The 25886-nt window shown below is 36.4% G+C and overlaps 5 protein-coding genes across 5 annotated transcripts; 1 reads left to right on the top strand and 4 right to left on the bottom strand.

Moving 5' to 3' along the window:
- Window positions 1–35: 35 nt before the first annotated feature.
- On the bottom strand, window positions 36–11725 carry LOC100638804 (maestro heat-like repeat-containing protein family member 1). Its single transcript, XM_011412197.2, has 41 exons — window positions 11595–11725; window positions 11333–11478; window positions 11026–11157; window positions 10713–10875; window positions 10466–10564; window positions 10259–10410; window positions 9925–10065; window positions 9778–9870; window positions 9573–9651; window positions 9396–9509; window positions 9264–9337; window positions 9073–9195; window positions 8904–9011; window positions 8696–8840; window positions 8463–8642; window positions 8087–8142; window positions 7924–8040; window positions 7752–7871; window positions 7556–7678; window positions 7423–7505; window positions 7273–7339; window positions 7091–7216; window positions 6856–6938; window positions 6513–6630; window positions 6323–6436; window positions 5341–5448; window positions 5042–5177; window positions 4436–4536; window positions 4222–4374; window positions 3922–4076; window positions 3546–3720; window positions 3340–3491; window positions 3011–3148; window positions 2444–2558; window positions 2223–2369; window positions 1714–1902; window positions 1505–1660; window positions 929–1063; window positions 695–797; window positions 569–634; window positions 36–246 (listed from the first exon to the last, which is right to left on the bottom strand). Exons 1-41 carry the CDS (start codon window positions 11614–11616, stop codon window positions 164–166), a joined length of 4890 nt encoding a protein of 1629 aa, XP_011410499.2. The 5' UTR covers window positions 11617–11725; the 3' UTR covers window positions 36–163.
- A 97-nt stretch (window positions 11726–11822) lies between these two features.
- Window positions 11823–13644, bottom strand: LOC100638676 (tubulin-folding cofactor B-like). Its single transcript, XM_003384581.3, has 6 exons — window positions 13499–13644; window positions 13297–13440; window positions 12477–12567; window positions 12240–12431; window positions 12117–12189; window positions 11823–12065 (listed from the first exon to the last, which is right to left on the bottom strand). Exons 1-6 carry the CDS (start codon window positions 13589–13591, stop codon window positions 11951–11953), a joined length of 708 nt encoding a protein of 235 aa, XP_003384629.1. The 5' UTR covers window positions 13592–13644; the 3' UTR covers window positions 11823–11950.
- A 186-nt stretch (window positions 13645–13830) lies between these two features.
- On the bottom strand, window positions 13831–14517 carry LOC105316908 (F-box only protein 5-like). Its single transcript, XM_011412195.2, has one exon. It carries the CDS (start codon window positions 14515–14517, stop codon window positions 13831–13833), a length of 687 nt encoding a protein of 228 aa, XP_011410497.2.
- Window positions 14518–14954: 437 nt separating this feature from the next.
- Window positions 14955–20777, bottom strand: LOC100638547 (endoribonuclease Dicer-like). Its single transcript, XM_003384580.3, has 10 exons — window positions 20539–20777; window positions 19975–20318; window positions 18616–19832; window positions 18316–18514; window positions 18064–18267; window positions 17833–17988; window positions 15768–17720; window positions 15488–15677; window positions 15294–15384; window positions 14955–15130 (listed from the first exon to the last, which is right to left on the bottom strand). Exons 1-10 carry the CDS (start codon window positions 20771–20773, stop codon window positions 14995–14997), a joined length of 4725 nt encoding a protein of 1574 aa, XP_003384628.3. The 5' UTR covers window positions 20774–20777; the 3' UTR covers window positions 14955–14994.
- Window positions 20778–20805: 28 nt separating this feature from the next.
- On the top strand, window positions 20806–24700 carry LOC100638421 (transcription factor IIIB 90 kDa subunit-like). The gene is made up of 16 exons (XM_019993755.1): window positions 20806–21047; window positions 21174–21266; window positions 21413–21586; window positions 21733–21764; window positions 21818–21890; window positions 22492–22641; window positions 22707–22800; window positions 22889–23015; window positions 23144–23399; window positions 23446–23531; window positions 23591–23672; window positions 23724–23779; window positions 23899–24236; window positions 24284–24338; window positions 24390–24555; window positions 24600–24700. Exons 1-16 carry the CDS (start codon window positions 20852–20854, stop codon window positions 24611–24613), a joined length of 1992 nt encoding a protein of 663 aa, XP_019849314.1. The 5' UTR covers window positions 20806–20851; the 3' UTR covers window positions 24614–24700.
- The last annotated feature ends 1186 nt before the right edge of the window (window positions 24701–25886 follow it).

Raw genomic sequence — 25886 nt, 5'->3', positions numbered from 1 at the left:
TATTAATTAATAATATTATTCATTAATAATAACAATTTTATTTTTAAATTACAATTTGATATCATAAAGGAAAAAATAAGTAAATAAATTTATAAAAATCAGCTAAACAAAGGAGGCTAGACCTGTAAACAGCAACACACCAATATTATTATATAGGACAGTTTTAGTAGTCACACAATAGGCTGAGAGCTTCAGCAGTGCTGGCCCTCACCAATGGAGAGTTATCCTTTAACATGTGTATCAGAGCTAGAGGGAAAGAAATTAATATATTTATAAAATACTAAAATTGCATTATTATAATTAGGACACGTGTGTGGTTTGATTGCTTTGGCACCAGGTTTGAGAGCAAACAAAAATACTCAGATTAAATCATCAATGATGTATAGCCATTAAGGCTATAGTAGGCACCACAAATGACTCTATCTCACTCAACACAAATACAGTACAACATATTAATACATACATATATACATACATATATAACATTATCCACAATGCTACAATTATGACTCCACTAAAAGGATTACAATATTAGTAGCTCAATCATAACAGCCTTATTGAGACCAACCTTCACAAACGTGCTCCTTAGACACAATACCAATCTTTTCCTTTGGTAAATTCCCCATCATATACCCTGCACAATTCAAATACAAGATGGTGGGAACTCTATTCTGTTACCTATACACACACATACCTACAAACAATGCAGCATTCCCACGTACTTCAGGCCACATCGACTTGAAGAACTGGACAGAGGCCATTATGTAGAAATTGACCTTTTCAGTGAAATCGACAACCTAAAATGAGAAGAAGAATATTGTTTCTGCTTTTTAAAAATAAATTTCTAATTCTAAAAGGGATTACTGTTCTAATTTTAAAGGGGCAATCATTCAAATTTTTACAGATAACCACCTCACAGTACACTCACTATCAGTTTGCAGAGATCATTCAAGAAATCAGCATACAATATGGAATCCTCCGGATTAAGATGCTTCTGGAACATGTTGTTGATCTTTTCTGACTTTATTAATGGGCCAAGCTTTTGTAATGATGATTTAGTGGCCTACAGAGAGAGAGAGGGAGGGGAGATAAGAGAGAGAGAGAATAAAAAAGAAAAGAAAAAATTTAATAAAAAGGGCATTAGTTTTAAAAATTCAATAAGTACAATGTACGTGACACTAGCGGTCACACAATGAATGAGAGTGTGTGCATTAGCTTTGACAAACACACAAAGTGAGAAAGAGGAAGACAAGTTGATCATAACACGATTGGGACTTCCTCAAACACACAGTCACACACACACACGTATACACATAAAATACAATGGGTAACAGGTGTGGCCCTAAAAACAGATTAAGTATTAACAAAAAGTCAAAACAATCCGACATGAAAGGACCAGGAAGCATTGAGTCTTGGACAACAAAGAAAACCAACGCCAAAATAAATTATTAACATTATCAAAATACAAAAATACACTTCAGGATTCTATACAATCGGCTCTTACCATTACAACTGTTGGGTCTCCTTCGTTTAGATGAAGTAACAAACTAACAAAATTAGTTTGTATCTGTTCATGGAAGGGACCCTCCGAGGGCCCATTACCAAACCTTGAAAGAGTACCAAACAGATTAATAGCAGCTGCTCGGACAGAAGCAGTCGGCTAGAAATAACAATTTAAATAAAACGGACACTTTGTCATAATATATCCGCTACCTTTTCAAAGCAAGGCCTGATCCTTAGTGCGATGTTTATTAGAATAGGACGAACGTGTCCCTCGTCAATCCTGTCAAATATACGAGAGAGACCGTTCATTGCCTCCATCGTAATGAGCTCTGATGGGTCCTCCCTGTCGTCCATACCGGCTAACATTGCACTCAATACTGTCGTTGAAAACTTTGATACCTAATCCATCATAACAATACATACTCATATAAATATGTACTATGATACATGCAGTACAGAATAAGTAACTTAAATAATTTTTTAAATATTAAATTACAATTTAATGATGCCCACAGCCGCAGGCAGGAGCGTGTGTGATTATATTTAATGTGGTTTCAATTAAATTATTATGTTTACATTCCATTGGATATCATATGAAAGAGGATGAGTTTATGTGTGTACTATAAACATAGCACACCTATTATGGGTGCTTTAGACCAATTATCGACAACACTTTCTGGCTTCCTCCCCCTCTCCCTCCCTCTCTCCCTCCCTCTCACTTCAGTTCCTTTAATGTCGGCCATGTTGCCCAGTCCCCTGATGCAGTACATCCTCACATTGTAGTTAGCATCAACTTGTCTTCCTAATAAATTATTCATAATAGTCTCAGCCAGTGACATTGTCTCAGCATTGAGTGTTGAGATCAACTAGAGAAAAAAGAGACAACAAAAAAAATGAAATGCATGTACATGCATATATGTATCATCAATAGTGGGTTTACCTCAGAGTAAAATGCAACAACAGTGATTCTTTGAGGATCATAAATGCTGCTGAGAGAAGAACTCAAATCCTCAACAATTGGCAATATAAGCTCAGGATACTGTGACGACAATGCTCTAGGAAGAAAAGTGACTTTTATATACAAACAAAGAGTTAAAAAACAAATTATGTATTCATCATAAAATGTAACAAAAAGGGAATACTTTTTAAAATGTTTTTTATCATTATTAGAAAGTTGCAGGTCATACGCCCACTCAAATGAATGATTAAAAGAGAGACAAAGGAAGAATAGAACTAGAGGTTCAAATTAAAAGACTAAGGAAAGAGGTGGGCTCGAACCGCTGCCCGTTGTGCTTCTTAGAGCACAATCTTACCACCTGAGCCATTGGGCCCAGGTGGCAATGTGATCAATAAATATCTTCCTATTATACATTTAACTGCAGCTGTTATATGTAACTTGTGGTTAGCATACAATGTAGAGATAGACCTGATTTTTATCTCCACAATGGAAACTTGCATGTAGTACATGATTTCAAAAAATTGGTCTAACTTCTAAATTTCATTATACCTTGCCAAGTGTAGACAGCCGTGAGGGTAAGTGTCCTCCTTCTCTAAGAGAGACCAAGCGCTCTGCTGGTCCAGGAATGTTATCATTACTTCACTTTCTGTGTGCTCCAGCAACTTCCTCATTGCCAATATGGCTATACTGTAAGAATAAGTATCACAAATAAACTAATAGTGTTGAAAAAACTCTTGAAAAATACTGAATCTCTAAAATAAATCACCCCAAACGCTTCACATTTCTGATAGAAATCTTTTATGTTACCTCATATTAAAAACTTTATACATTTTTATATGCTAACACATCAGACACATGTAATCCACTGTATTCCTTACACTGAAGGATCTGTTGGGTTCTTCTTGTCTCCCTCGATGCAGGCACTGACTCCAACGCGTAGCAATAAAATGGAGAATATCTTTGAAAATAATTCCTTCGAGACATCCCGACACTCCTCACCTTCAAACAGTATAGCTAATGCCTGTGTAGCCTAAAAAATTAATAATAATAATAATAATAATAAAATACAAAAGCAATCACTCACAGCTTTAGGTATTGGTGTCTCTGTTCTCTGATAACTGGCTACTCCGCTGGTCGCTGAAGTACGGGATCTCTCTTGATACGGCAAAGTAAGGACCAGTACCTCAAGCAAATGTTTAATGACATTAGTCATCAGCTGAGTGTCACCTGTCAATACTTGCCAGAGAGAAACAAGCTCACTAAACAACAACAACAACAACAACAATAATAACAACAATATTTGTTATAAATGTACATGACTAAAGTTTGTAGTACTGATATAAAAACTACAACACTTATAGCATAACTATTATAAAATATAATCATTTATAATAGGCATAAAGTACATGTATCTGTGATATGATACAAAGTGCTTCTCCTCCCCCTCCCTTCTTCCTTACACGTCCCATGGCAGCGGTTTATTCAACAGGTGAGTGACGACTGGTTGGAGGTATTGATGACACAGTGTCCTCATGCAACGGAGTGTCCCTGTCCTTGTCTGAGGATTAGTCACATGAGGCAGCTGCTGATGAAGACCATCAATCAAATCAGGAACCTACAAGAGAGAGAAGGATTGAGTACATATTATCCATACTAGATATGTGCATATACATGTACATTAAAGTCATAATAGTTACAAGGCTCACTCTCTCTCCCCCCACCCTCTCTCTCTCTCTGTCTCTCCTCCTTATAAAGTATACCTGTTCAGCTAGTGATGATCCTCTCTGTTTGACAAAGTTGTTAAGAACAACACAGGCCCCACTGGAGCTGTGACCCTGATAATCAACAAGACCCTCCAGCAGTACTTGCATCGTTGGCCATAGGAACTCAGTGTGGAGTTTCTTACACAATACCTACAATAATGGATGGATGGGTATTGATAATGTGTAGTAAGGAGGGAGAGATTAGCTTTACTTTAGAGAGGTCAGTGCAAAGCGAGAACAAACTGCTTGCTTCATCATTCTCGGCTCTTTCCTTCAGTAAAGAAAGAGCATTTACCAACTGGTCCTCTTCACCTGAAATTATAAAAATATAATAATAATAATAATGTGTATAATGGGGCCAGAGGCTATTTTTCACAGCATTGTAAGAGGACAAGAAAGATAATTACTTTTATTATTAAAATTATTAATATCATTTAGACCACGATCCTTTATCAGGGATCCTACAAAGGATGCCATTACAAGTCAGTGGTACAATCAATTTGTGTTCAATTACAAACCATCTTTCCCTTGAATAGGGAAGAAAGGGTCAGTAGTGTTTTTAATTGTATTTTTAATCAAATCATCAAAGCTTATAATCACACACACACACGTTCACACGCTCTTAATATATGTTAACGCAGCTTTCATCAACGCAATCTTAACGCTTTTATTCCATTCTTACTATCATTATTATGATACAAAAATAACAGAATAACAGTATTCATAAATAAATATAAAAATAGCAGTATTTTTATATTAATATTTATGCCCATAATACATGTATCCATGCTAATGCTAATATCAATAATGCTAGTACCTGGAATGCAGGAGCTTATTTTGAGTGTCGTCTGTATGGCAGTAATGGCCAATTGACGTATTGCTAGTTCAGGATCAAGACACCTTGGTACCAGTCTGCCGATGATGTGAACTTGAAGAGGTAGGGATCTTGCTTCCTGGGTATAGGTATGCAAATTTGTGAAATGACATGACAGTATTTTTTTAAAAGAAAAGATCACTTTACTCTTTCATTTCATTTTACAATTACATGTACATGTATACTATGTACATGTGCATACTCTCTCTCTCTCTCTCTCTCTTTCTTTTCGTATATCTTACTTCTTTTTCTCTAGTGTTGGTTTCATAATCCTCTAACAGTCTTACAATACAGTTCATTGCACGGAGTCTCTCTGTGCTGTCACTGGATCTGCTCCAGGGATCCAAATGCTAACAAAACAAAATAATATTATAACAGCTACCATACTAATTTATCTTCAAAAAAAATTTATTCAAGTTTCTGATCAATTTTACTACATTTGGCCAATTATCATGTACTACATGCACATATGGTACAGTGATTTTGGCCAAATTTCGCCAAAAATGAAAAGTAGAGAAAAATTCCTTTTTATAATTCATTCTGATGCATATACATGTTCTTATGTTGTGTAGCAAGTTTGAGTTGATTCCAATCAAAATTGAATTTTTAATGAATTTTTAAAGTTACTCAAAAACAGGGTCAAAGTCCCTGTACTATAGTACAGTGTCTTGGGCCAAATTTCACCAAAAATGAAAAGTAGAGAAAAATTCCTTTTTATGATTTTTTCTGATGCATATACATGTTCTTATGTTGTGTAGCAAGTTTGAGTTGATTCCAATCAAAATTGGATTTTTAATGAATTTTTAAAGTTACTCAAAAACCAGGTCAAAGTCCCTGTACTATAGTACAGTGTCTCGGGCCAAATTTTGCCAAAAATGAAAAGTAAAGAAAAATTCCTTTTTATAATTTTTTCTGATGTATATACATGTTCTTATGTTGTGTAGCAAGTTTGAGTTGATTCCGATCAAAATTAGATTTTTAATGATTTTTTTAATTTGCATAAAAATTGAGCCAAATTAAGTTCTAGCTTGTACCATAGTACAGGGTATCTTTCACTATTTCACTAAGATAGAATTCTTTATTGTCATCATGTATGATACATATTGATACTCTTATGCCATATGTAGAACGCTTGAATTGATTCTAATGTAGCTATGGCTGCCTGAAGATTGGCTTTTCATCACAAAACTACAGTTTTATGGGTTTTCATCCTAAAACTCATACTTTGAATATTGATTCCAAATTATCAGACCCGTATCTTCTGCTCGATATTTGTATTAATAATTTAGTTAAGTCCTCTATAGCTTTATTAGTAAGCTCATTGCTCTCTTCAGGAGTCTAAAAAGTACAAAAATAATTAATAAAATATTATTATTATTATTATTATTATTATTATTATTATTATTATTCTCACAATAGTGATATCCTTTCTCTTAGTATTAGGTGACAAAGGAGGAGACGGCAAAATGGCATCAGTCGATACATTCAATATATCATACTGATCGGCATCTGTCAGATAAGGCTCCAACTTACTGTAAGAATAAAAGTGCTAAGAAAAACAATACAATAATACTAGTAATGATGATAATAATAATAATAATAATAATAATAATAGTAATAATAATAATAATAATAATTTTGTTTTTTTGCTGGGTTTTTTCTTTTAATAATAATATTTTTATTAATAATAATAATAATAATAATAACACATTACTATACTACAAATAATATCATTATTTTCAATAATAAGAGGATACACTAAAGTGGTGAGTGCTCTTATGGCAAGTGATTTAGTTTCTGTGAGTACAGGCATTGTACCAGGCTCAGCTGAAATGTAGCTCTAAAAAAGGAGAGAGAAAAATTAATCCTCATATATCATTATTATAAATTTATTATTATTATTATTATTAATTTTTAAAATTATTATTATTATTATTTTAGATGTAGAAAAATATTATATTATTATCATTATTATTAGTTTATTATAATTACCAGTAAATGATTGATAAGGTCAGAGCGTCCATTAAAAATGAAATCCGGTATCTTGAGATGGTCAGGATGAACCGAGCGGCCAATCAAATCAATTGTACGTATCAAGTTCTGCTTCACAATGGTATCCTAGGGATAGTACCAATGAATATTAATGAGGTCAAGTTTCTCAGAGTCGGTGATACCTTCACTTTCGAAAAATGAGGATTGATGACACGAAGAATGCTGACCTCAACACGTGACGTAATAAGACTAAATAAATAAATTAATAAATTAATAATAATAATAATAATAATAATAATAATAATAACAATTATTTAATTATTGCTGCTAACTTTGGTGGAGAATGAAAGCAAACATAGCCGTAGCAGAGAAGGACTGTAGCTTTGATCCTTTCTATATCAGCATCTGTTTTATCCTACAACAAATAATAATAAAAATAAAAATAATATAACAACAATTTCTAACCTTTCCAAACCCAAAGAATCCTTTAGACTTCTTCACCATGTCCTGTTTGGTGACATTCTCGAGTTTCTCTGCGACAATATCAAGATGAGAGGAGGCAGCGAACCCAGAGCTAATGGCGCAACCCTAAGAACAAGTAAAGAGAATGAGGTACACAGGAACACATGAATACATGTACATGTACATGTAACTAACTAACTTCTCTCTCCGACTGGTTGGAGTGTCTTATCGTAGCAAACATCATTTCAAGATTGGTATGAACAAACTGCTTGTGAGTCGTCTTGCGCATAACAACACCCAAGCACTTGTACAGGAAACCCTGCGTGATGGGGAGAAAAGAGGAATAAAGTCGGCGATGATTTCATTTATACTTTTTCTTCAGGAAACTGTTCGTAGGTCCTCAGTATGTACTCTTTGTCTCCGAGTGCGTTACCAAACTCCAGCAACCAGTCTTCATTGCTTAACTCATCCAGTGATTTAGACAGAAACTATAAAACACACTTAATTATAATTATTTATTTTTAATTACTGTACCTTTAGTATGAGGTCCTCCCAGTGCTTCTGATCCCACGTGTCACAACCAGCATTCTCTGTTAGTTAAGAAATAAAATATAAAATTAAAAAAATAAAATAGCTCATAATCCTTAAGCCCAACATCCACTAGGCAACTTTGTTGAAATCAACAGAAATTTTGTTGCCAAAAGTAGAACACTGTTCTACTTTTGGCAACAAAGTTGACATACATCAAAGTAACCACAAAGTTGCTTTCAACAAAGTTGCCATAGTGGATGTTGGGCTTTACTACCAATAAAAATGTATTACAGACATGTACATGCACATAATTGCACAAACATGTATAAGTGAGAATATTAACGTTTCCACCATTACTGTATAACATATATATACTTACCGTTAAGATAATTAAGTAGTTTTGGTATTACAACATCCCATAGGTCCACCAGTTCCTCTTGTAGTATGGGCCCCATTGATTGGAGACAGTTCAATATGTGTTCTCCTCTATCAGCTACACTGGGTTTACCCAATAGCACTATTAGAGATGAGACTATCCTTGCTGGCTTGGGAAGGTTAACTAATCAAACGATAATATACAATAAACGAATATCAGCCTGGAGTTAATGATACCTAGGTCTTCAAAATCAATATCGTAATCATCATCCTGGTTCTCTCTCTTCTTGCTTGCAATGGCTGCAAGGCAGCGGCAGAGGATGGGCGTGGCTTCAATGTACTGTACAGGTCCAATAAACTCCAAGAGATTAGGCCACAAGACCTTAGTGACAGAAGGAGGAGAGGGAGTTTAATAATGAACGAGAGAAGGAGGGGAAAGGCTTACAGGGTGCATATGAGGCATGGTCGTTGTAATGATCTGAAGCACATTAGCACTCATGCTCTTTAGGGTCTTTGGGGATACATTATCTCCAGGGGGCTGCTTGGCGTACAACTAAAAATACAAGAACACATACACACGTACACATGAAGGTATTATTAATGCTCTAGCTGACTTTGTCATCAGGATTAATGGCACACTGTTTCACAATAAACTCTATCATAGAGAAGCCTCCTTCCAATTCAAGGTAATGATGGAGAGCCATTGTGATGATCACTTGACCAAATGTTGACCTTATCTATATATATAAATACATACAGTAAATGACTGTACTCTCTCTCTCTCTCTCTCTCTCATGGATAATACCTTTAGACTTTGCTCATTAAGGAGTATTTTCATACCAGAAACAATAAGAGGCTTCTTATCATCAAGCTCTTTATCTAATGGTTGACATAAAATGAAGACTTATAATGAGAGAGAGAGAGAGAGAGGACATACCACAAGAGTTCATTAGATGCTTAAATACTTCTTGAGTTCCGCCTTTTATCTTGTCCTGATTAGTTTCGAGTTTCGTCAATAAATAACTGACAACTCTCTGGGGATGAAATTTACCTGCGAGAATCAATCAACCATCAATCATCATCACAATCATCATCATCATCAAAATTAGCTTACATGCTACAGTAAAGCACCTCAGTACTTCGTTATGATTTTTGACTGCCATTGAACTAGAAAAATCAACAGGAGCACAAGCCTATGGTAAGAAATACCACAGAATATCAATAACAATAGTCTAGCTCTTATTATCACTCTAGGATCTACCACTAAAAACACACACACATATATTGTACACACATATATAGGTCACATGATAAAGAACCTGTTGATGCAAGAGATTGAGTAGATTATCAAGGAGGACAGTAAAATTAGCACACTCCTTCTTACAACTGGCCTCCATTATCATACAGAGACACTAAAGAGAGCAATAAACTTGATATAAAGCTGGGAGGAGGGGGGTAGGTGTTACTTGGGTAATGTAATAGTGCTCAGATTGTTTCTTGTAGAGTTGTACGACTCCAGGGACGAGTTTAGGGAGCTGATCGTTGAGGGCCTCAGCTGAAATGATGTGAACAGCATAACCTAAAGCTTCAACCACTGCCAACCGCAACTAAATAATAATAAGTAACAATAATAATAATAATAATAATAATAATAATAATAATAATAATAATAATGATGATGATGATGATCATTAGATTAATCAGAGTAAAGATGACGACAAATATAACTTCATATTCAAATGTACATAAATATAAATCTTCATATCCAAAGAACTACGATAAAAATCAATGGAGACTTACTCTAGCGTCCTTGGATAAGAGCCATACATTAAAGAAGGTATCATAAGCAGAGAAAACCTCTCCTTCAAACTGCTGGAAGTTGATACCCGAGGCCTCAGCCCTCTGCTCATCAGCTACATAGTCAATGATAGCTTCGCAGAACCTTGCAAATGCTACAAGAGACACGTACAATTTCATGTAAAGGAAGAGGATGAGAGAGAGACTAACCATTTGAGAAGACCCACTGCATATTATCGAGTTTTGCTAAACCTAACATTGGTAGCATTCTAGCCATAACGACTTTTAATAATGGAACAACTTCACCAACTACGACCATCATGAAAAAAAGGTAAATAAAACACATTGATATGTACATATTGGATTGTTATTGTACATAGCATACACACACACACACTCGTGTGCTGTCTATTGTTAATGTACATTCACATTTGTGTAGGATGTACTACAAATGTACCATTGCTGGTTGCTAGTTGACCAAGTGTTGATACAATAAAGAAATGAGGAAGTTGCCCGGTTTGAAACTTAGTAAGTAATTCCTGCATGACTTCTTTAGCATATTTGAGCCCAAGAGTGCTCAACAGGTTTGATGCAGCCGTCTGCCATTCTGGTACGACATCCTATAAAAATACAACAATAATAATGAATTTGTAACTGTGCAATTACATTTACTTTCATTCCTAAAAGTATATGACACAAAAAAATAAAGACGATGAAAATAATAATAATAATAATAATAATAATAATAATATCAATAATAATAAACTCACACTTGATTGTGTCATTTCAGCCGATCCCAGTGATATCAGTTTCATTGCTGTTTCATTTGAGACATCTTCAATATGATTCTTACAAATATTCTCCATCAGTTTAAGCAGAATAACCCTGTGATTCCTGGATAGCTAGAATTAAAAAAACAATCATACTATATATATATATATACATATCATTATTATTATTATTATTATCATTTTTAAAAATTAGACACTTAAAATATAAATATAGTGCACATTTCAAGCCACCCCGGTCCTCATGACAAGTATTTTTGCAGTATTAAATAAACGTGAGTTAATGAACCTTTGAGTGCTTGACAAGGTAAAGGTGACATGTGTCCAGTACTAGAGTGTGTTTCTTCCTTCCGATATCAAGCAGGGATTTAAATATGGCCGTGGCAGCATCTTCCTCTCTATCAGCAGCTGCTGCTACTAATGACTCCAAAATACCTAAAAAGAAAAAAATATAATGGAGTCCTTGCTCTCTCATGAACTCCTGCCCCGCCCACTTCTGTACAGCCAAGCTCCCAATCGCAAGGGGGTCTAGTTTTAGCGTGTGCACTAACCTTCTATCTGTGACTTTGCCATAGAGAACTAGCGTTAGGAGAGTATAGAGTATACTACAGAGCAGGCTAGCTAGACAGAGGCATGAGCTCGGGCATGAGACAATTGGTATCTAATTATTATTCATGAGTCTCGTGAGAGGTGTGGCTCAATATTACTATTAATTATTATTAATATTAATTATTATTAATATTAATTATTATTAATATTAATTATTTATTCATTTGCAATTTTGCATGTAAAATGTAACATTAAATCTATAACCAGCCATCCTACTAATAATAACAAAAATTAAAATGAGCAATAGATTATGCATAATATAGTAAAGGAAATAAGTGATGCTTTTTCATAGAGTTAGTTACATTTCGTCATCACTTAAAGAAAGCTCTGGGTAGTCACCAACTTGAACTGTGCCTGGCTTTACAAAAGACCCGTACTTCATCGGACAGTCAAAGTATCTCTTACCCTCCACGCTAAAAAACAAGAATGGGCTAGAAAAAAGTGAGAATTTTATTTATTAGTACCTTCCATCATTCTTTCCAACAGGTTCATCATATTTCACGCCTACCCAGTAGCCATCTTTAAAATGAGTCTTGCCTGTTAATCAATAATATAATAGCAATCATTAATTGGTCCATTTAACGTACCTACAAACATGACGGTGCCTCGCTTAGGCAGGTCTTTCTTGACGGTCACGAGACACCGCTGACCAACACTTATCGATTTAGCTAATTCTTCTTCTTCTTTTCTCTTTCTCTCCTCCTCTTCATCCCCCTCCTCTGGTGCACTTTGATTTTGCTGCATTTGCTTCATCTTTTCTTTAAAAACTCGCACAGAGTCTGATTAAAAATGAAAGCTAATGACACACAGTTCAATTCATGTACCTGCTCTTTTAGAATATTCCTCCTCAGACATTTCATATTTTTCAACCTTGGAAACATCAGTGAATTCTCGAGAAGGATTAGAATCATTTGCCTAAAAAAGAATAAGTCAAAAATATTGAGTACATAAAGTGGATTGTGGCTGTGTACATGCATTTTAAAAAGCATACATGTACATTGCACTAGACAATTATTAATGTTACTATATACATGTACATGTATGTAGTGTACTGTATTTGAAGAAACCTTTAAAAATTTTTAAATTCAATTTTAATCAGAATCAGCTTAAACTTTCTACACAACATAAGAACACGTATATACATCAGAAAATATTATAAAAATGAAGGATTCTCTAATTTTCATTTTTGATGAAATTTTGTCGAAATCCCTGTACTATAGTACAGGGACTTTGGACTGATTTTGGAGTAACTTTAAAAATTTGTAAAAAAATCCAATTTTAATCGGAATCAGCTCAAACTTTCTACACAACGTAAGTACACGTATATGCATCAGAAAATGTCATAAAAATATAGGATTCTTTAATTTTCATTTTTGATGAAATTTTGTCAAAATCCCTGTACTATAGTACAGGGACTTTGGGCTGATTTTGAAGTAACTTTTAAAATTTGTAAAAAATCCAATTTTGTTCGGAATCAACTCAAACTTTTTACACAACATAAAAACATGTATGCGTATCAGAAAAATTATAAAAAAGAAGAATTCTTTAATTTCATTTTCGACATAATTTGGCAATCTGATACATTTTAGCATTCATTTTAAACTATTTACCAATATTAATGTACATTAACTGTCCTAATCTTACGTGTACTATCATTCCATCAACAATGCCACAGTCCTCCAAGGTCGCTTGATCATTGTCAAGGAAGCGAATGAATTTATTATCGCTGTCACGAAGCTCCAGTTTCACTGTTGAGCAGCTAGCCCCTGTAATGAGCTCCAATCTAGCCTTTATAATTAATAATAATTAATGTTTTAAATTACTATTAATATTCATTTAGGCTCACTTTTAGCTGACCTATAGTTGTGGACACAGGATACCTCTTTTCAGAAGTGAGTGAAGAGACATTGCTACTGATTCCAATGGATACAACCGCCATATTGCCTTTTCCCTGGAGACAATTTCAAGCTACCATTTCTTAATCACAATGCGTGGGTTGCAACTAAAGGGCGTGGCTACAATTTACTTTTAATTTTTGGCGGGATGGGAATAGTATTTTTACTTTTGAGTTTTGACAAAGACAAAGAATAATGTATTACTATTATTAATTATACAAAGATTGACAGACATGACAAACAAAAATAACATGATGAATCATAATAAGCCCGCCAGCAGGCTTCATAGTCTCTTTAGTCTTTTCCTGCTCGGCTTTCCACCAGCAACAAGAGAAGATTTCCTAGTGGGACTTGTTGACTGACACGAAACCGTCCCATGCGCTTTCTTTAAACAGTCGCAGCAGAAGCTGAAATTGCAACAGTCACAGTGAGCCATCTTGCTTGGAGGCAGCCTCTTCGCACGGGGAGAGCTACACTGGGGACAATTTCTATAAGATATAGAGGAGGAAGAAATATAAAGAGAAGAAACTTGATTGATGCGTCTTTGTGTTAGAGGTTCTCTAGCTATGGAGTCTTCGAAGCAATTGCTGAGTTCACGAAAAGGTCTTATAAGGTTTTCTTGGTTTGACTTCATTTGTCTCTGGTAGGATTTGATGGAGTGGATGAACGAAGGCTTTGATAATATTACCTCTCTCCATTTTTTTGAGACAGAGGCACAAGAGATGAGGTCAGAGGGAGAGAGATGAGAGAAGACTTGATAAGCAATGTGAGCAAAAGGAGGATAAAGAGAAGAAATGAAGTCCACCTTGCGTTCACCCTCTTCCTTTCCTGGAGTCAGTAGGGAGAAGCGCAGGAGAGGAGGAGAAGGTAGATGAGAGCGAGGGAGACCTCGTGAGTTGATACGGTCGAGTAGTGGTTGCTCATCTTTACTGAGTGAGGATGGTGGGGTCAAAAAGGCGGATGAGGTCATGTCGAATTTAGGAGTAGCCACCAACTGGTTCATTGTAAGTTCTTACGATGCTCCAGGCTTTAAAGTAGACGCGAGGCAGGCCGCAGAGAAGAAGGAACCTTGAGTCTTGCTGGATTATAGGGTCACGAAGAAGGAGACCGCCATTCAAAACTTCCCTCCAATTTAAAATCACTATGGCAACTTTCAATTAATACGTCACTTCTCACGTGACTAGTGCACACTAATGAAGCAATAATGGTAGAGGAGAAAAAAATAATCTTATTATTTTACAAAAATAAATAATAATAACAATAATAATAATAACTATTGTGAACATTAAACATTGTATGACTTAAATTATTTTATTCTATTTTTATTCTGCCTCAACTCTTTTGTCTCTTTCTCTCATTTTTGATTGAAATTGAATTTATAATAATAATAATAATACTAATAACAATAATAACAATAATAATAATAAGTATTGCAATTTTAAAATAACTATTTCTCAGCTAATTTTTTTAAAACTCTAGAAGCTGCAAAGTTCTTGGCATTCTTGTACGAGCGAGCAGTAGCCATTTCACAGATATTCTTATCTTTAATTTCAATAATACAAAGTGATCTACCCTCTGATAAGCTAAATAATAATAAAGAAATATAAAGATACTATCTTTCCTAAACTGCTATCCAATTGCTGAATAAAAGCTTGTTTGAATTTTACACATGCTACTAAGCTATAAGGTAGTGCTAATCTGCTAATAAAGTACACATGAACATGTACTATAGCCAAAAAGACTTACACTTTTTTCTTGACTTCCAAATCCTTTGGGATCAGTTTATGCAACTCACAGATTGGAGTCAATGGAGGAAGATTCTTTTTCTTGAACTTTTCTGGAAAAAAAATAATGATAATGATACTTTATCATATACTGCACCAACAAACAAACATCATTTCATACAATAGTACTAAAATAAAGGTGCATGTCTCTCCTACTTAACAATGGCTCCAGAAATGGGGAAAAGGCTTCCCATACAGTTTGTAGGTTCATTCCGCTATCAATGAACACAGCACCAGCCAATGCCTCAAAGCAATCACTGAGGGATTTAGGTGGCTCTATATCATCGTCATCATCATCATCATCATCATCATCAAAATCACCATCTTTTATACTCTCAACTATAGCCTAAAATACATGTATATAATATGTGCATGTAATAAGAGTGTGGGTACATAATTATTCATTTTAACAATCTCTCCCTTTCCTTCTTTCTACCTGAGCTGAGTCATTATCATTGATTGACATTTCTTCAAACATGTCTTCTTTCTCTCTTTGTCTCAGTGATTGAGCATATTTCTTCATATCGTTAAAGAGATTCGGAGAGCCGTGACACAATGACTTGTGAAGGTTAAGAGAAATGGCGAGCTTGGCAAAACGAGAATTACAAACGAGTGCTGATCTCAGCTCTGTTATTTCTCCTGGCTCGGCAGACGAGTCTGACTGGTATATGTGACATGTCACCAGATAGTCTAAAATAGCGTCGCCTAAAAACTCTAATCTCTGATAACAACCAGTGATGTCATTCCTGTGATAGGACGAATGTGTCATCGCCTCTATGAGGAGGAGCTCATTTTTAAACGAGTATTCGATCTTTCCTTGTATGCTGCTCACTTGGGGGAGGATGCGATTTCTCGTAGATATGGCTTTATCTGAAAAAGCAAGCTTAGGGGCAGGTGGAGAACCAAAATGACTAGAAAATATAGAATCAGACTCAGCAAGGAGTAGTGAACGTGTATTGCTGGAGGTAGATTTAGGAGGTGCAATAGTAGAAGAACCATCATTGATTTTAATCCCAAACCACTTCATAAGTGTTATTCCTCCCTCTAAGCCTCCAGCCACTGTATGCGCTCCTATCAGTGCCTCTACTGTATCAGCAACACTTTTATCAGTGACTTTGTGAGACTCTTCCAAAGCTGCATAGCCAGGCGGTACCCACGTGAGCCTCTCCTTAAAGCTATCAATGCCACTGACAAAATCATCTGATAGTATTGCGCTAGTGATACCTTTCTTCTTACCGAGGACAAACAGATTAATATTAGCAACTCGTCTTGATCTAGCTTCTGATAGCTTCCCCTCATGGCTGTTTGGTCTTAAGTTGTACAGATAAACTGACGTAACAAGCTTTAGAAACGAATCACCTAACAACTCTAGACGCTCTAGGTTAATCGAATCGTTTGCTCCCCTGGGGGTGAGGGCCTGCAATATTAGACAATTATCAGGCCCCCTGTTTGAATAACGGATCTCTTCGTCAGAGGGCACTTTGGTAATATCAGGTGTCAAATCATTCAAGTATTGTAGCCTGCGTGATGGTAACACTCCATGACCCGAGTCAGCATAACCCCTAACACTAGTATCCGTTAGGAGAAATGTGTCGGAGTTCTCACGACCAATTCCAGTCTCCATTCTTATCCTGGTGGAGAGTTTGTGGGCTATTAGGAGTGACTCCACTCGCCAGAGCATTGCAGGGAGGCACCTGAGGACACGCCAAAAAGAAACAGAGACAGGGAACACGTGAACCAGCTCAGGAAACATTGTGATGTCAGTTTTCTTAACTGCCGGTTCACTCATAAGATACCGTGATGTGAAAAGCTTAAGGAAACTTGTATTGACCCTCCGACAGATTAGAGCAGGCTGGTCCTTATCGATAATCTCATAGTCGTACTTGCTCTTAAAAAACTCTACAAAATTGGCAAACTTTGGATAGTTAAAAGGAGATAGTGGAGTCTTGGACTCATCCATTTCAACCCAAAATATTTCCTGGAGGCCAGGAATGGTGGAATCCCTATACGCAGGTGTAACAAGACAACTATTGAGGGATGAAGGTGTGTATGGTTTTGATGGCTTCCTCTTCTCTCCAGCTTCATAATAGCTAACTATGCTCTTTGCATGAGCAAAATCGAGTTTAATGTCATCTACGGTTTTCCCATCCAAGCTATTTATAGTAACAGGAACAATGATGTAATCTTTAATTGCTTTGTCAAAGTTAGCCTCAAGATTGTCGGGAGTGATGAAGAGTATGTCAGTGAATACATTGTGATGAAACGAGCGATAAATATTCAGTTCCTCATCAGTTAGAGAAGGAATGTGTTGGGTGACTGGTTTTAAAGTCACTGTCAATTTTATCTCAGTCTCTGAGTTGTCTTTCACATACAGAGAATAGGCAGGGATCTATTAATAATAAAAATACAATTATCATTTAAAATCTTTTAATCATAAACTAAATTTTGTTTCATTTTTTGCAAAAGAATATGTATGTGCATGTATATACATCAATACTTACCATCCAATATGGAAGCTGCTTTTTAGTTAGCATAGCAACCCCTTGAGTCTTGGAGTACAGCAAACCCCTCGTTTCTTCTTTGATAACAAAAGCATAAGCAAAGTAACCAGTGGCATTAACTGATGATTCAAAACAACCAGTTAATAGTGGTGAAACCTGCAAGAGGAAAGGAGAGAGAGAAAGAGAGAGAGAGAAATTCATAATGCTTATTGCTTATCTACACATACAAACCTCTTTCTTGTATGAGGAGGATTTCTTATCACTCCCTGCTCCAGTTTTCTCTCCCTTTTTCTCTTCTTTGACATCTTCATCGTCGGAATCAGCTGATGCCTTTGCTTTGAAAAGATCATCAACTTCATCCATTTTATGCAACTTCTCCATAGCATATAATGCAGCTGCTCTTTGCGACTGTTGCTTAGTGCCTAGTGGAGGAGACTAGAGAGAGAGAGAGAGGAAGGTTAAAAACTCTGGTAATTGTCATACTTTAATGATATCTGATCTCAAGGGACAGTTGATTGGCAAAAATAACGAGCAAATATAATTATGATTAGGATCTTCATCCTCCTCTTCAAGAGATAGCTCACTTAATGACAGTGTGCGCCCGCCAGCTTTTGGTATCTTCTTAACTTCAAAATGAGGAGACAGTTTTGTGTACTCATCTTGAGGAAGACGACCACAATACCTACAGTATGTTCAGTAATCTCACAGTAAACTTCAGCATATTTTAGCTAAATAATAACCATATATTTAGCAATATTTAATGTACATGATAATGATAATTACCTGTGGAGGAGAGTTAGACTGTTTCCAAGGCTAACTCTAGCTCCTTCAGTTCCGTTAGGCATGTACGGTGGAATAATGTCGGCCATCTTCTTCTGAATCTCCTCCTCGGAGGGGAGAGCCCTATCAGACTGGCAGAGCTCAATCAGTTCAGTCTCTAGCTGATGATAGCACCTAATCTCTCCCAACTTATTCTTCTCCATGTCACTCAGGAGTAGTACAAATTTAGACGGCTTGTCCCTGGCTCGTCCTTTGGATTGAACATACGAACGAAAGTTCTGTGGAAGATCAAAACGAATCACAAGATTACACCTTGGCACGTCCACCCCCTCCTCAATCACGCTGGTAGCCACCAGGAGATTCACTGTTCCCTTACGAAACTTGCCCAGTACTTGTTCTTGTCTTGAGGACTTCATACGAGCTTCTTTCCTCATGGCATTTCCACTCTGACCAAGGCTATGGCCGACTACAAAATCACACGAAACATGCTTGAGGTCCGGCTGTGTCTTCTTCTTTTCCTGTATTAGCTTGGACAGGCACAAAGCCGTGTGACGTCTCTCTGCAAATATAATACCTCTTAGGGCTCTCTTAGCTTGAGGAGAAGACTTCTGATCTTTCTTCTGCACCTCTTCCTCCTTCTCTTCCTCACCTTTGGCCTCTTCCTTTGTTCCTTTGCTGGGAGGACTGTCACTCATCTCTCCATTAGCTGATACAGTGTCTCTGATCTCATCCAGCAAAGTTTTGACTTTGTTACTGTCCTGTAGTATACCGTACTTTGTCTTAAACTGGCGACAAGAGGCTTCAAATATATATAATTTTTCTAATGCAAGCCAGGCAATGTGTTTCTCCCATTCGTCAATAGTATCAGTATATTCTATAGCTTTACGTAACTCAAAAATAGCCACAGAAACAAAACCAGCAGCACTGGCAGGGCCAAGATCAATTAAAATGTGATGGAGGTCGTCGAGGAGGTTCTTCGCAGTCTCTTCGAGCTTTCCCTTCCTCTCTTGGATTTTGGTCTGTAGGAAGACGAGTGGCGGGTGTATGATCTCTTTAAGAAGAGAGGCAGGCTCATCAAGAGCACTCTCATAGCTAGCTATCTTCTCATCAGGGTTAGTAGCAAATTTGAGGACTTCCTCCATATCGGGGGCAGTCCTGGCCGTGGACATTAGGGTTGCTTCCAAATTCTTCACTCCTTTCTTTAAATCACCGGGCTTAACCTTAAAAAATAAAATAAATAAAATAATAATAATACAAGCTTTAAAATACATACATGTATACAGTGCATCTGTTACTGTAAAACTACATGCATATACTGTTCACATATACAAGTACAAGTACATGCACATTGTATGTCCTAACCTTTTGTCCCAGTAGTGATGCGGAGAGGCCCAGAATACGTGGTCTCTCCTCGGGTGGAGCATCTTTAACCACTTTCATAATTTGAACAAAAGGATCATTCTTTGTAGCATGGTGACACTCATCAAATACAATAAGACAGAGTTGACGAGGCTTGATGAAACCTTTCATGAGTAGATCTAAGAAGATTGTTCGACTGAAGACGAGGACGTTGGCAGCGTTGAAGTGATTGTACCAAGTCTCCTTAGGCCAGCTGTCAATATTACCTTTAGGGTCTCCGACAAACTCAAAGACTTTAAGGCTAGTGTTATCACGTATGTACTCTGCTTGCTGCTTGACAAGAGGAACTAAGAAAAAATAAGCATTATACAAATGGTCTTTTAATGTAAAAATTATTATTTCTTAAACATAAAATTTTTTGTGGAGTTTTAATTTTCTTTTGCAAAAATGGTAACAAGAATTAAAGTATTTACACATACATGTACATTATTTGCACTTTGCAGTATTTTTATTAGCAAAATATAGTCCTTACAATTACCCGCTATATTAAAAGTATTACTAAAATACCTGTATGTGCTAAAAATATAATTCTCTGTCCCTCAGACTCTGTGAACTGTCCTTCAGCAAAGTGAGCCATTTCTCTTATCAGCATTACTGCTACAAACGTCTTCCCTGCTCCAGTCCCGAGGGAGACTATTGTGTTCTCTTTAATTGCATACTCTACCATTTTATCCTGATAAGGGCGGCCCTTACGGAGTTCTTTCTTCTCCATTGGCATCTTCACGGTCTCTCCAGACGCCATCTTGTAGGTTAAATTTTACACGCCCCGCCTTCTTGATAATTTATTTTATTTTCTTTTTTGACACAGGTCACGTTAATTATGGCCACTGCTACTAGCAGCAGCTCTTGCCCTCACTGTGGTGGGTCTGAGATAGAGAAAGACACCGCGAGGGGTGATGCTGTCTGTGTTGGATGTGGTGTCGTCCTGGAAGAGGACATTATCGTGTCAGAGCTAACCTTCCAGGAGCAAAGCAGCGGATCCTTGGCCCTCGTGGGACAGTTCGTATCTACTGAATGTAACTACTGCATGATGCATTCACAAATTTAATGCTATAAATTAAAATATTTTATTTTAGTCTTAAATAGCCAAACCCCTCCCATTTCTTGCATTACATTGCATTGTTCCATTTTTGTCTTCTTAGCTGGCGGTGGTGGTTCGAAAGCTCCTAGTTTGGCTGGTTTCAAGTATTCGCATGGCTTGAATAAAAACTCACGGGAGGCCACACTTCAACAAGGTATGAATTACTTACACTTTAGGACTATCCAGCATAACATTGAATAATGATATTTTGCTATAAAATTAATAATAATAATAATATTTTGCTATAAGATTAATAATGTTATTTTTTGCTATAAAATTAATAATATTTTTTTGCTGTAGCTAAGAGACGCTTGACACACTTGGGGTCTCAGCTGAAGCTGAATCAGCATTGTATTGATATGGCTTTTGGTTTCTTTAAGATGGCGCTCCAGCTCAATCTTACAAGAGGTAGAAAATCAAGTATAATGGATACTGCTTGCCTCTATCTGGTCTGTAGGAGCGAAGGAACCCCACGTATCCTTTACTAATACAAATAGTTCTTTATTGTAGCAGGTGGTGCTAATGCACCCTTTAATGCTCTTAAATTATTATCACGGAATCCATTAATTTATAAAAGTTGTTAGTGTGTTATGATTGTTAGCTTAACTATCATTATAAAGATATGTTACTTGACTTCAGTGATGTACTCCAGGTAAGATGGGGGGGGGATTCACATGTCATTGAATTGGATATCCTCTTGTGTAGATTAACGTCTACTCTTTGGGGAGAGCTTACCTGAGACTTTCAACAGCTCTACACATCAACCCACCAGCATTAGGTAGTGTTTGCCCACGGGATTCGGGCATAGTGCTCAACACCTTGCCAGTATATTTTTGATTTAACAAGACATCATTTACTATAGTACAGCTAGGAGGGAATTTGATGAAATTGATCAATCATTTTGAGAATTTTTCTCAAAAATGGATTTTTTTACAAATTTTTAAAGTTGCTCAAAAATCTGGCCAAAGTCCCTGTACTATAGTACATTACATGAGGGAACTAAGCCCTTAACAAACATCTTTAACAAAATAAACACAACACAGAAATTACTAGGTTTAGAAGTAAGATAATAATAATAGAATAAGTGATAGGAAAAAAATTAATAAGTACAGGGTCTCGTGCCAAATTTTGCCAAAATTGAAAAATTGAGAAATCTCCATTTTTATAATTCATTCTGATGCATATGCATGTTCTTATGTTGTGTAGCAAGTTTGAGCTGAATCTGATTTTTAAAGTTGCTGGAAAATTGGGTCAAAGTCCCTGTACTATAGTACAGGGATTTTGGCCAAACTTTGTCAAAAATGAAAAGTTGAGAACTCTCCATGTTATGATACTGCATGCATTATATCTCCTTTCTCTCTCTCTTTTCTTCTCTTCAGACCCATGCTTATACATCCACAGGTTTGCTCATAAACTTGAATTGGGTGACAAGGTCCATGATGTCTCTATGACTGCCCTGAGGTTAGTTGCCAGAATGAAGCGAGACTGGATTCATCATGGCCGTCGTCCTGCTGGCCTCTGTGGAGCAGGTATACATGTACCTATTCATTTAATTTATTTGTTTGTTTGTTTGTTTGTTTGTTTATTCATTTAGCTTTACTTGTGGCTGCTAGGCTGCATAATTTCAATCGCTCCGTGAAGCAGATCTCGAAAATTGTCAAACTCTCAGAAGCAACCATAAGAAAAAGGTACAGAGAGACTGTGATTGTTCAACATTATTATTATTTTTATTTTTATTACTTACTTACTATTAATATTTTTATTATCTATTATTAGATTGGATGACTTTCAGAACACGCCCTCGAGCTGTCTAACCATAGAAGAATTCCTTAAAATTGACTTAGAGTACGAAAATGATCCTCCATGCTTCCTTGAGGCGAAGAAGAAAGGCAAAGAGAAACAGGTAGAATATATATAGTAGACTTTAAACTGCATTACAATTATTTATTATTTATTTCATATTTCAGGATATACAGTACACTTTATAGAAAACTATATTATTTATAACTTATTATTTTTTTCGCATTTCAGGTTGATAAAGGGGATGGAGGGGATGAAGATGGAGACAAAGAAGATGACGACTCAAGCGATGATGACAGTGGCCTCAAGAGACTGGGTTTTGGTGGTATAGTGGGTATGCAGTCGGTGCAGGATATTATTGCTAAAGCACGTGTGAGTGAGGAAATACTTCAATTGTCTACTGCTGGTCTTACCGACGACCTCTCTGACCTCGTCCACCTAGTGGAGGAGGAAGAAGGGAATAAATCCAGCAACGAAGAAGAAGAATGTGAGAATGATATTGACATTACAATAGATGTACTATGTTGCTGTAGCTATTTCAGCAACTGCAGGGGAAAGTGCAGTAAAAGAGACAGAGGAGCTAGATTTAGAAGGAATTGATGATGAAGAAATAGAACAAGTAGCTTTACAATGATCCCTTCAACTCTCTTGACATTTATTCTTCTGTTTTTTCTAAAGATGCTGCTATCGGAGGAAGAAGTGAAAATAAAGTCGCAATTATGGTTTGCCGAAAATGGAGACTTTCTCAAAGAAATGGAAGGTCCGCAACTTTTGAACTATTTCTCTAAATCTTATATGAATCCCACCATAGCAAGAAAGGAAAGACTAGCAGCAGTAGAAGCTAAAAAGGAAGGAAACAAAGGAAAGGTATTGATTGAAAGCATAGTTATATAAAATAATATTTTTAATTATATTTACCACACTGTATTCTGATGCTGATATTTTGATTTATTCTCTAATGCAATCCTTCGTTCATTATTCTACAGAGGACGGTTCATAGACCAAAAAAAGATCGTACCCATCAGTCTCCTGCTGCCACTGCAGGCGAAGCTATAGAGAGAATGCTAGTGGAGAAGAAACTGTCCTCAAAAATAAACTATGACGTGTTAAGGGACTTGGAAAGAGAGCGAGAGCTGGAGATGAGTAGTGACATGAGTAGCACTGCGACTAGAATATTGAGAGAGACCGATCAGTTTAGGGGGCACGAGAGAGCCACTTCTCTTCTCTCCATCGATACTTCGTCAAGTAGGACAGGGTCGACTAGACTACCATCCCTTGCCAATAGGAAAAGAAACTTACTGACCTCGTCTCTCCCTGGAAGCAAGTGAGATGCTACTAATATCAATGTCCGTGTAATGTTTTGAATTATAGGTTTCAGCGAATGTCAGCAACTATTAAATCGCCTCAAGAAACTGCTCCGGAAAAAGTAGAGGGATGAGGAATTGGGTTATTATTATTTTTAAAAATTATTTGAAAGGATGAAGCATCACTTGAAGATTTACCTGTAATAGAAGAAACAGGACCCATCCAGCCTATTCTAGAAGAGGAGGAGGAAGAGGAAGAGGAGGGAGGATTAGGTGATGGGGATATAGAGGAACTCATTTATGATGGGGACCCATTAGTTAATAGCGACTGTGAAGATAGTAAGCTCCCATTAGCAATAAACTTATTATATTTTTTGTTACAGGTTTTTATGATTAGCTTAGACTATAATACTATCAATCTCTCTCAATGTATAATATTTCATTTTTTATTTATGATTGATTCAAGTTGATTATTATATGCAAAGTTTCCCACAGAGCATGCTAAGTGAGCTGAGCTGACAAAGTTGCACTCTCTTTAATGATGCATGGGCGTCGTCAGAATAACTATGATAGTTAAGACCACGTGATCTCACGTGAGTCATTTTGTTTATCTGCAAACTTTAATAATGGTCTTGATGCTGTTAATGTTTTCATTGGTGCTGCTGCACTTAACTACAGGGCAGTACAATGTGGATGATTCTGGTGGCACTGGACCAAAGTTTGATGGTATTGGTGGATTAAGTGCTGGAGTGAGGAGTCTCTAAACTATGCAGTTTTTTTTAGTTTACTCTTTTCTTAGGCATCCACTGCACTTTTGCCTAGTTACAGTGAAGAGATAGTGTCACAGATTCTTGACTTATTGTTTAAGGTTGCAAAAGCTATTAATTTGTTAATGTTATTTTGTTTTGGCATATTTTGAATTTGCATATTCTTGCATTGTTATTTTAAATAGCCGAATTTTGGTGCTTCTTTGCAAATTTGTAAAGTTGAAATTGGTGGAGATGGACAAAGCACAGGTGCAGTGCAATTTAAACTCGTCTCATTCTATTCCATTCATTTCTCCAGATGGTACAGAGTCATCACACATGCATAGTCAAGATGATGAGAATTATCATCGTGGATATGAATGGTGGCTCATGACTGAAGCTAAAAAAGTAAAAAAATCACTAATTTATATCAAAATGATTTATTGCTATAATCTACAGCGTAATCCTAATGTCAAATTGTATGGGCTCCCTTGGACTTTTCCTGCTTGGGTGAGTCACATGAACTAGTGTTATGAATATCATTATGTCACGTGACACAGGTCGGTAATGGTAGTGGTAGTCCATACAAGTACCCTGAACTGACAGCTGGTTATATCATTAAGTGGATACAGGGAGCTAAGAGTACATATGGACTGGACATTGATTACATTGGAGTAAGTGAGAACATCAATATGACTTACTCTTTGTTGTTTAGGTATGGAATGAGCGTAATTTTGATTCAACGTACATTAAAGTAAAGTTATATTCATTTGGTATATTTATTTCTTTTTTCAGACATTACGTAAATCTCTAGACTCAGCTGGTTTAAATAAAGTTCAAATTGTAGCACCTGATGGATCGTTCAGTTCAATAGCTGATGCTGTACTGAAGGATCCTGATCTTGCAGCTGCAGTTAGCATACTA

The sequence above is a fragment of the Amphimedon queenslandica genome, unplaced genomic scaffold, assembly GCF_000090795.2.
Source record: "Amphimedon queenslandica unplaced genomic scaffold, v1.1 AMPQUscaffold_13489, whole genome shotgun sequence".
Lineage (NCBI taxonomy): Eukaryota > Metazoa > Porifera > Demospongiae > Haplosclerida > Niphatidae > Amphimedon > Amphimedon queenslandica.
The sequence above is the reverse complement of the archived record's forward strand: the minus strand, read 5'-3'. Positions and strand labels throughout refer to the sequence as shown.

Excerpts from the sequence above, each read along its gene's own strand:
- LOC100638804 (XM_011412197.2), bottom strand. The coding sequence starts at position 11,616 with ATGGCAAAGTCACAGATAGAAG. Across the intron at positions 11,158-11,332 it reads ACCTTGTCAAGCACTCAAAG|CTATCCAGGAATCACAGGGT; the intron begins GTTCATTAACTC and ends TTTTAATTCTAG. Across the intron at positions 8,643-8,695 it reads TATTGATTTTGAAGACCTAG|TTAACCTTCCCAAGCCAGCA; the intron begins GTATCATTAACT and ends TCGTTTGATTAG.
- LOC100638676 (XM_003384581.3), bottom strand. The coding sequence starts at position 13,591 with ATGGCGGTTGTATCCATTGGAATCAGTAGCAATGTCTCTTCACTCACT. Across the intron at positions 12,432-12,476 it reads GGAATATTCTAAAAGAGCAG|ACTCTGTGCGAGTTTTTAAA; the intron begins GTACATGAATTG and ends ATTTTTAATCAG. Across the intron at positions 12,190-12,239 it reads AGGCACCGTCATGTTTGTAG|GCAAGACTCATTTTAAAGAT; the intron begins GTACGTTAAATG and ends ATTGATTAACAG.
- LOC105316908 (XM_011412195.2), bottom strand. The coding sequence starts at position 14,517 with ATGACCTCATCCGCCTTTTTGACCCCACCATCCTCACTCAGTAAAGAT.
- LOC100638547 (XM_003384580.3), bottom strand. The coding sequence starts at position 20,773 with ATGGCGTCTGGAGAGACCGTGAAGATGCCAATGGAGAAGAAAGAACTC. Across the intron at positions 15,678-15,767 it reads ATGATAATGACTCAGCTCAG|GCTATAGTTGAGAGTATAAA; the intron begins GTAGAAAGAAGG and ends CATGTATTTTAG. Across the intron at positions 15,131-15,293 it reads TTGGAAGTCAAGAAAAAAGT|CTTATCAGAGGGTAGATCAC; the intron begins GTAAGTCTTTTT and ends ATTATTATTTAG.
- LOC100638421 (XM_019993755.1), top strand. The coding sequence starts at position 20,852 with ATGGCCACTGCTACTAGCAGCAGCTCTTGCCCTCACTGTGGTGGGTCT. Across the intron at positions 21,048-21,173 it reads ACAGTTCGTATCTACTGAAT|CTGGCGGTGGTGGTTCGAAA; the intron begins GTAACTACTGCA and ends TTGTCTTCTTAG. Across the intron at positions 23,532-23,590 it reads ATGATGAAGAAATAGAACAA|ATGCTGCTATCGGAGGAAGA; the intron begins GTAGCTTTACAA and ends TTTTTTCTAAAG.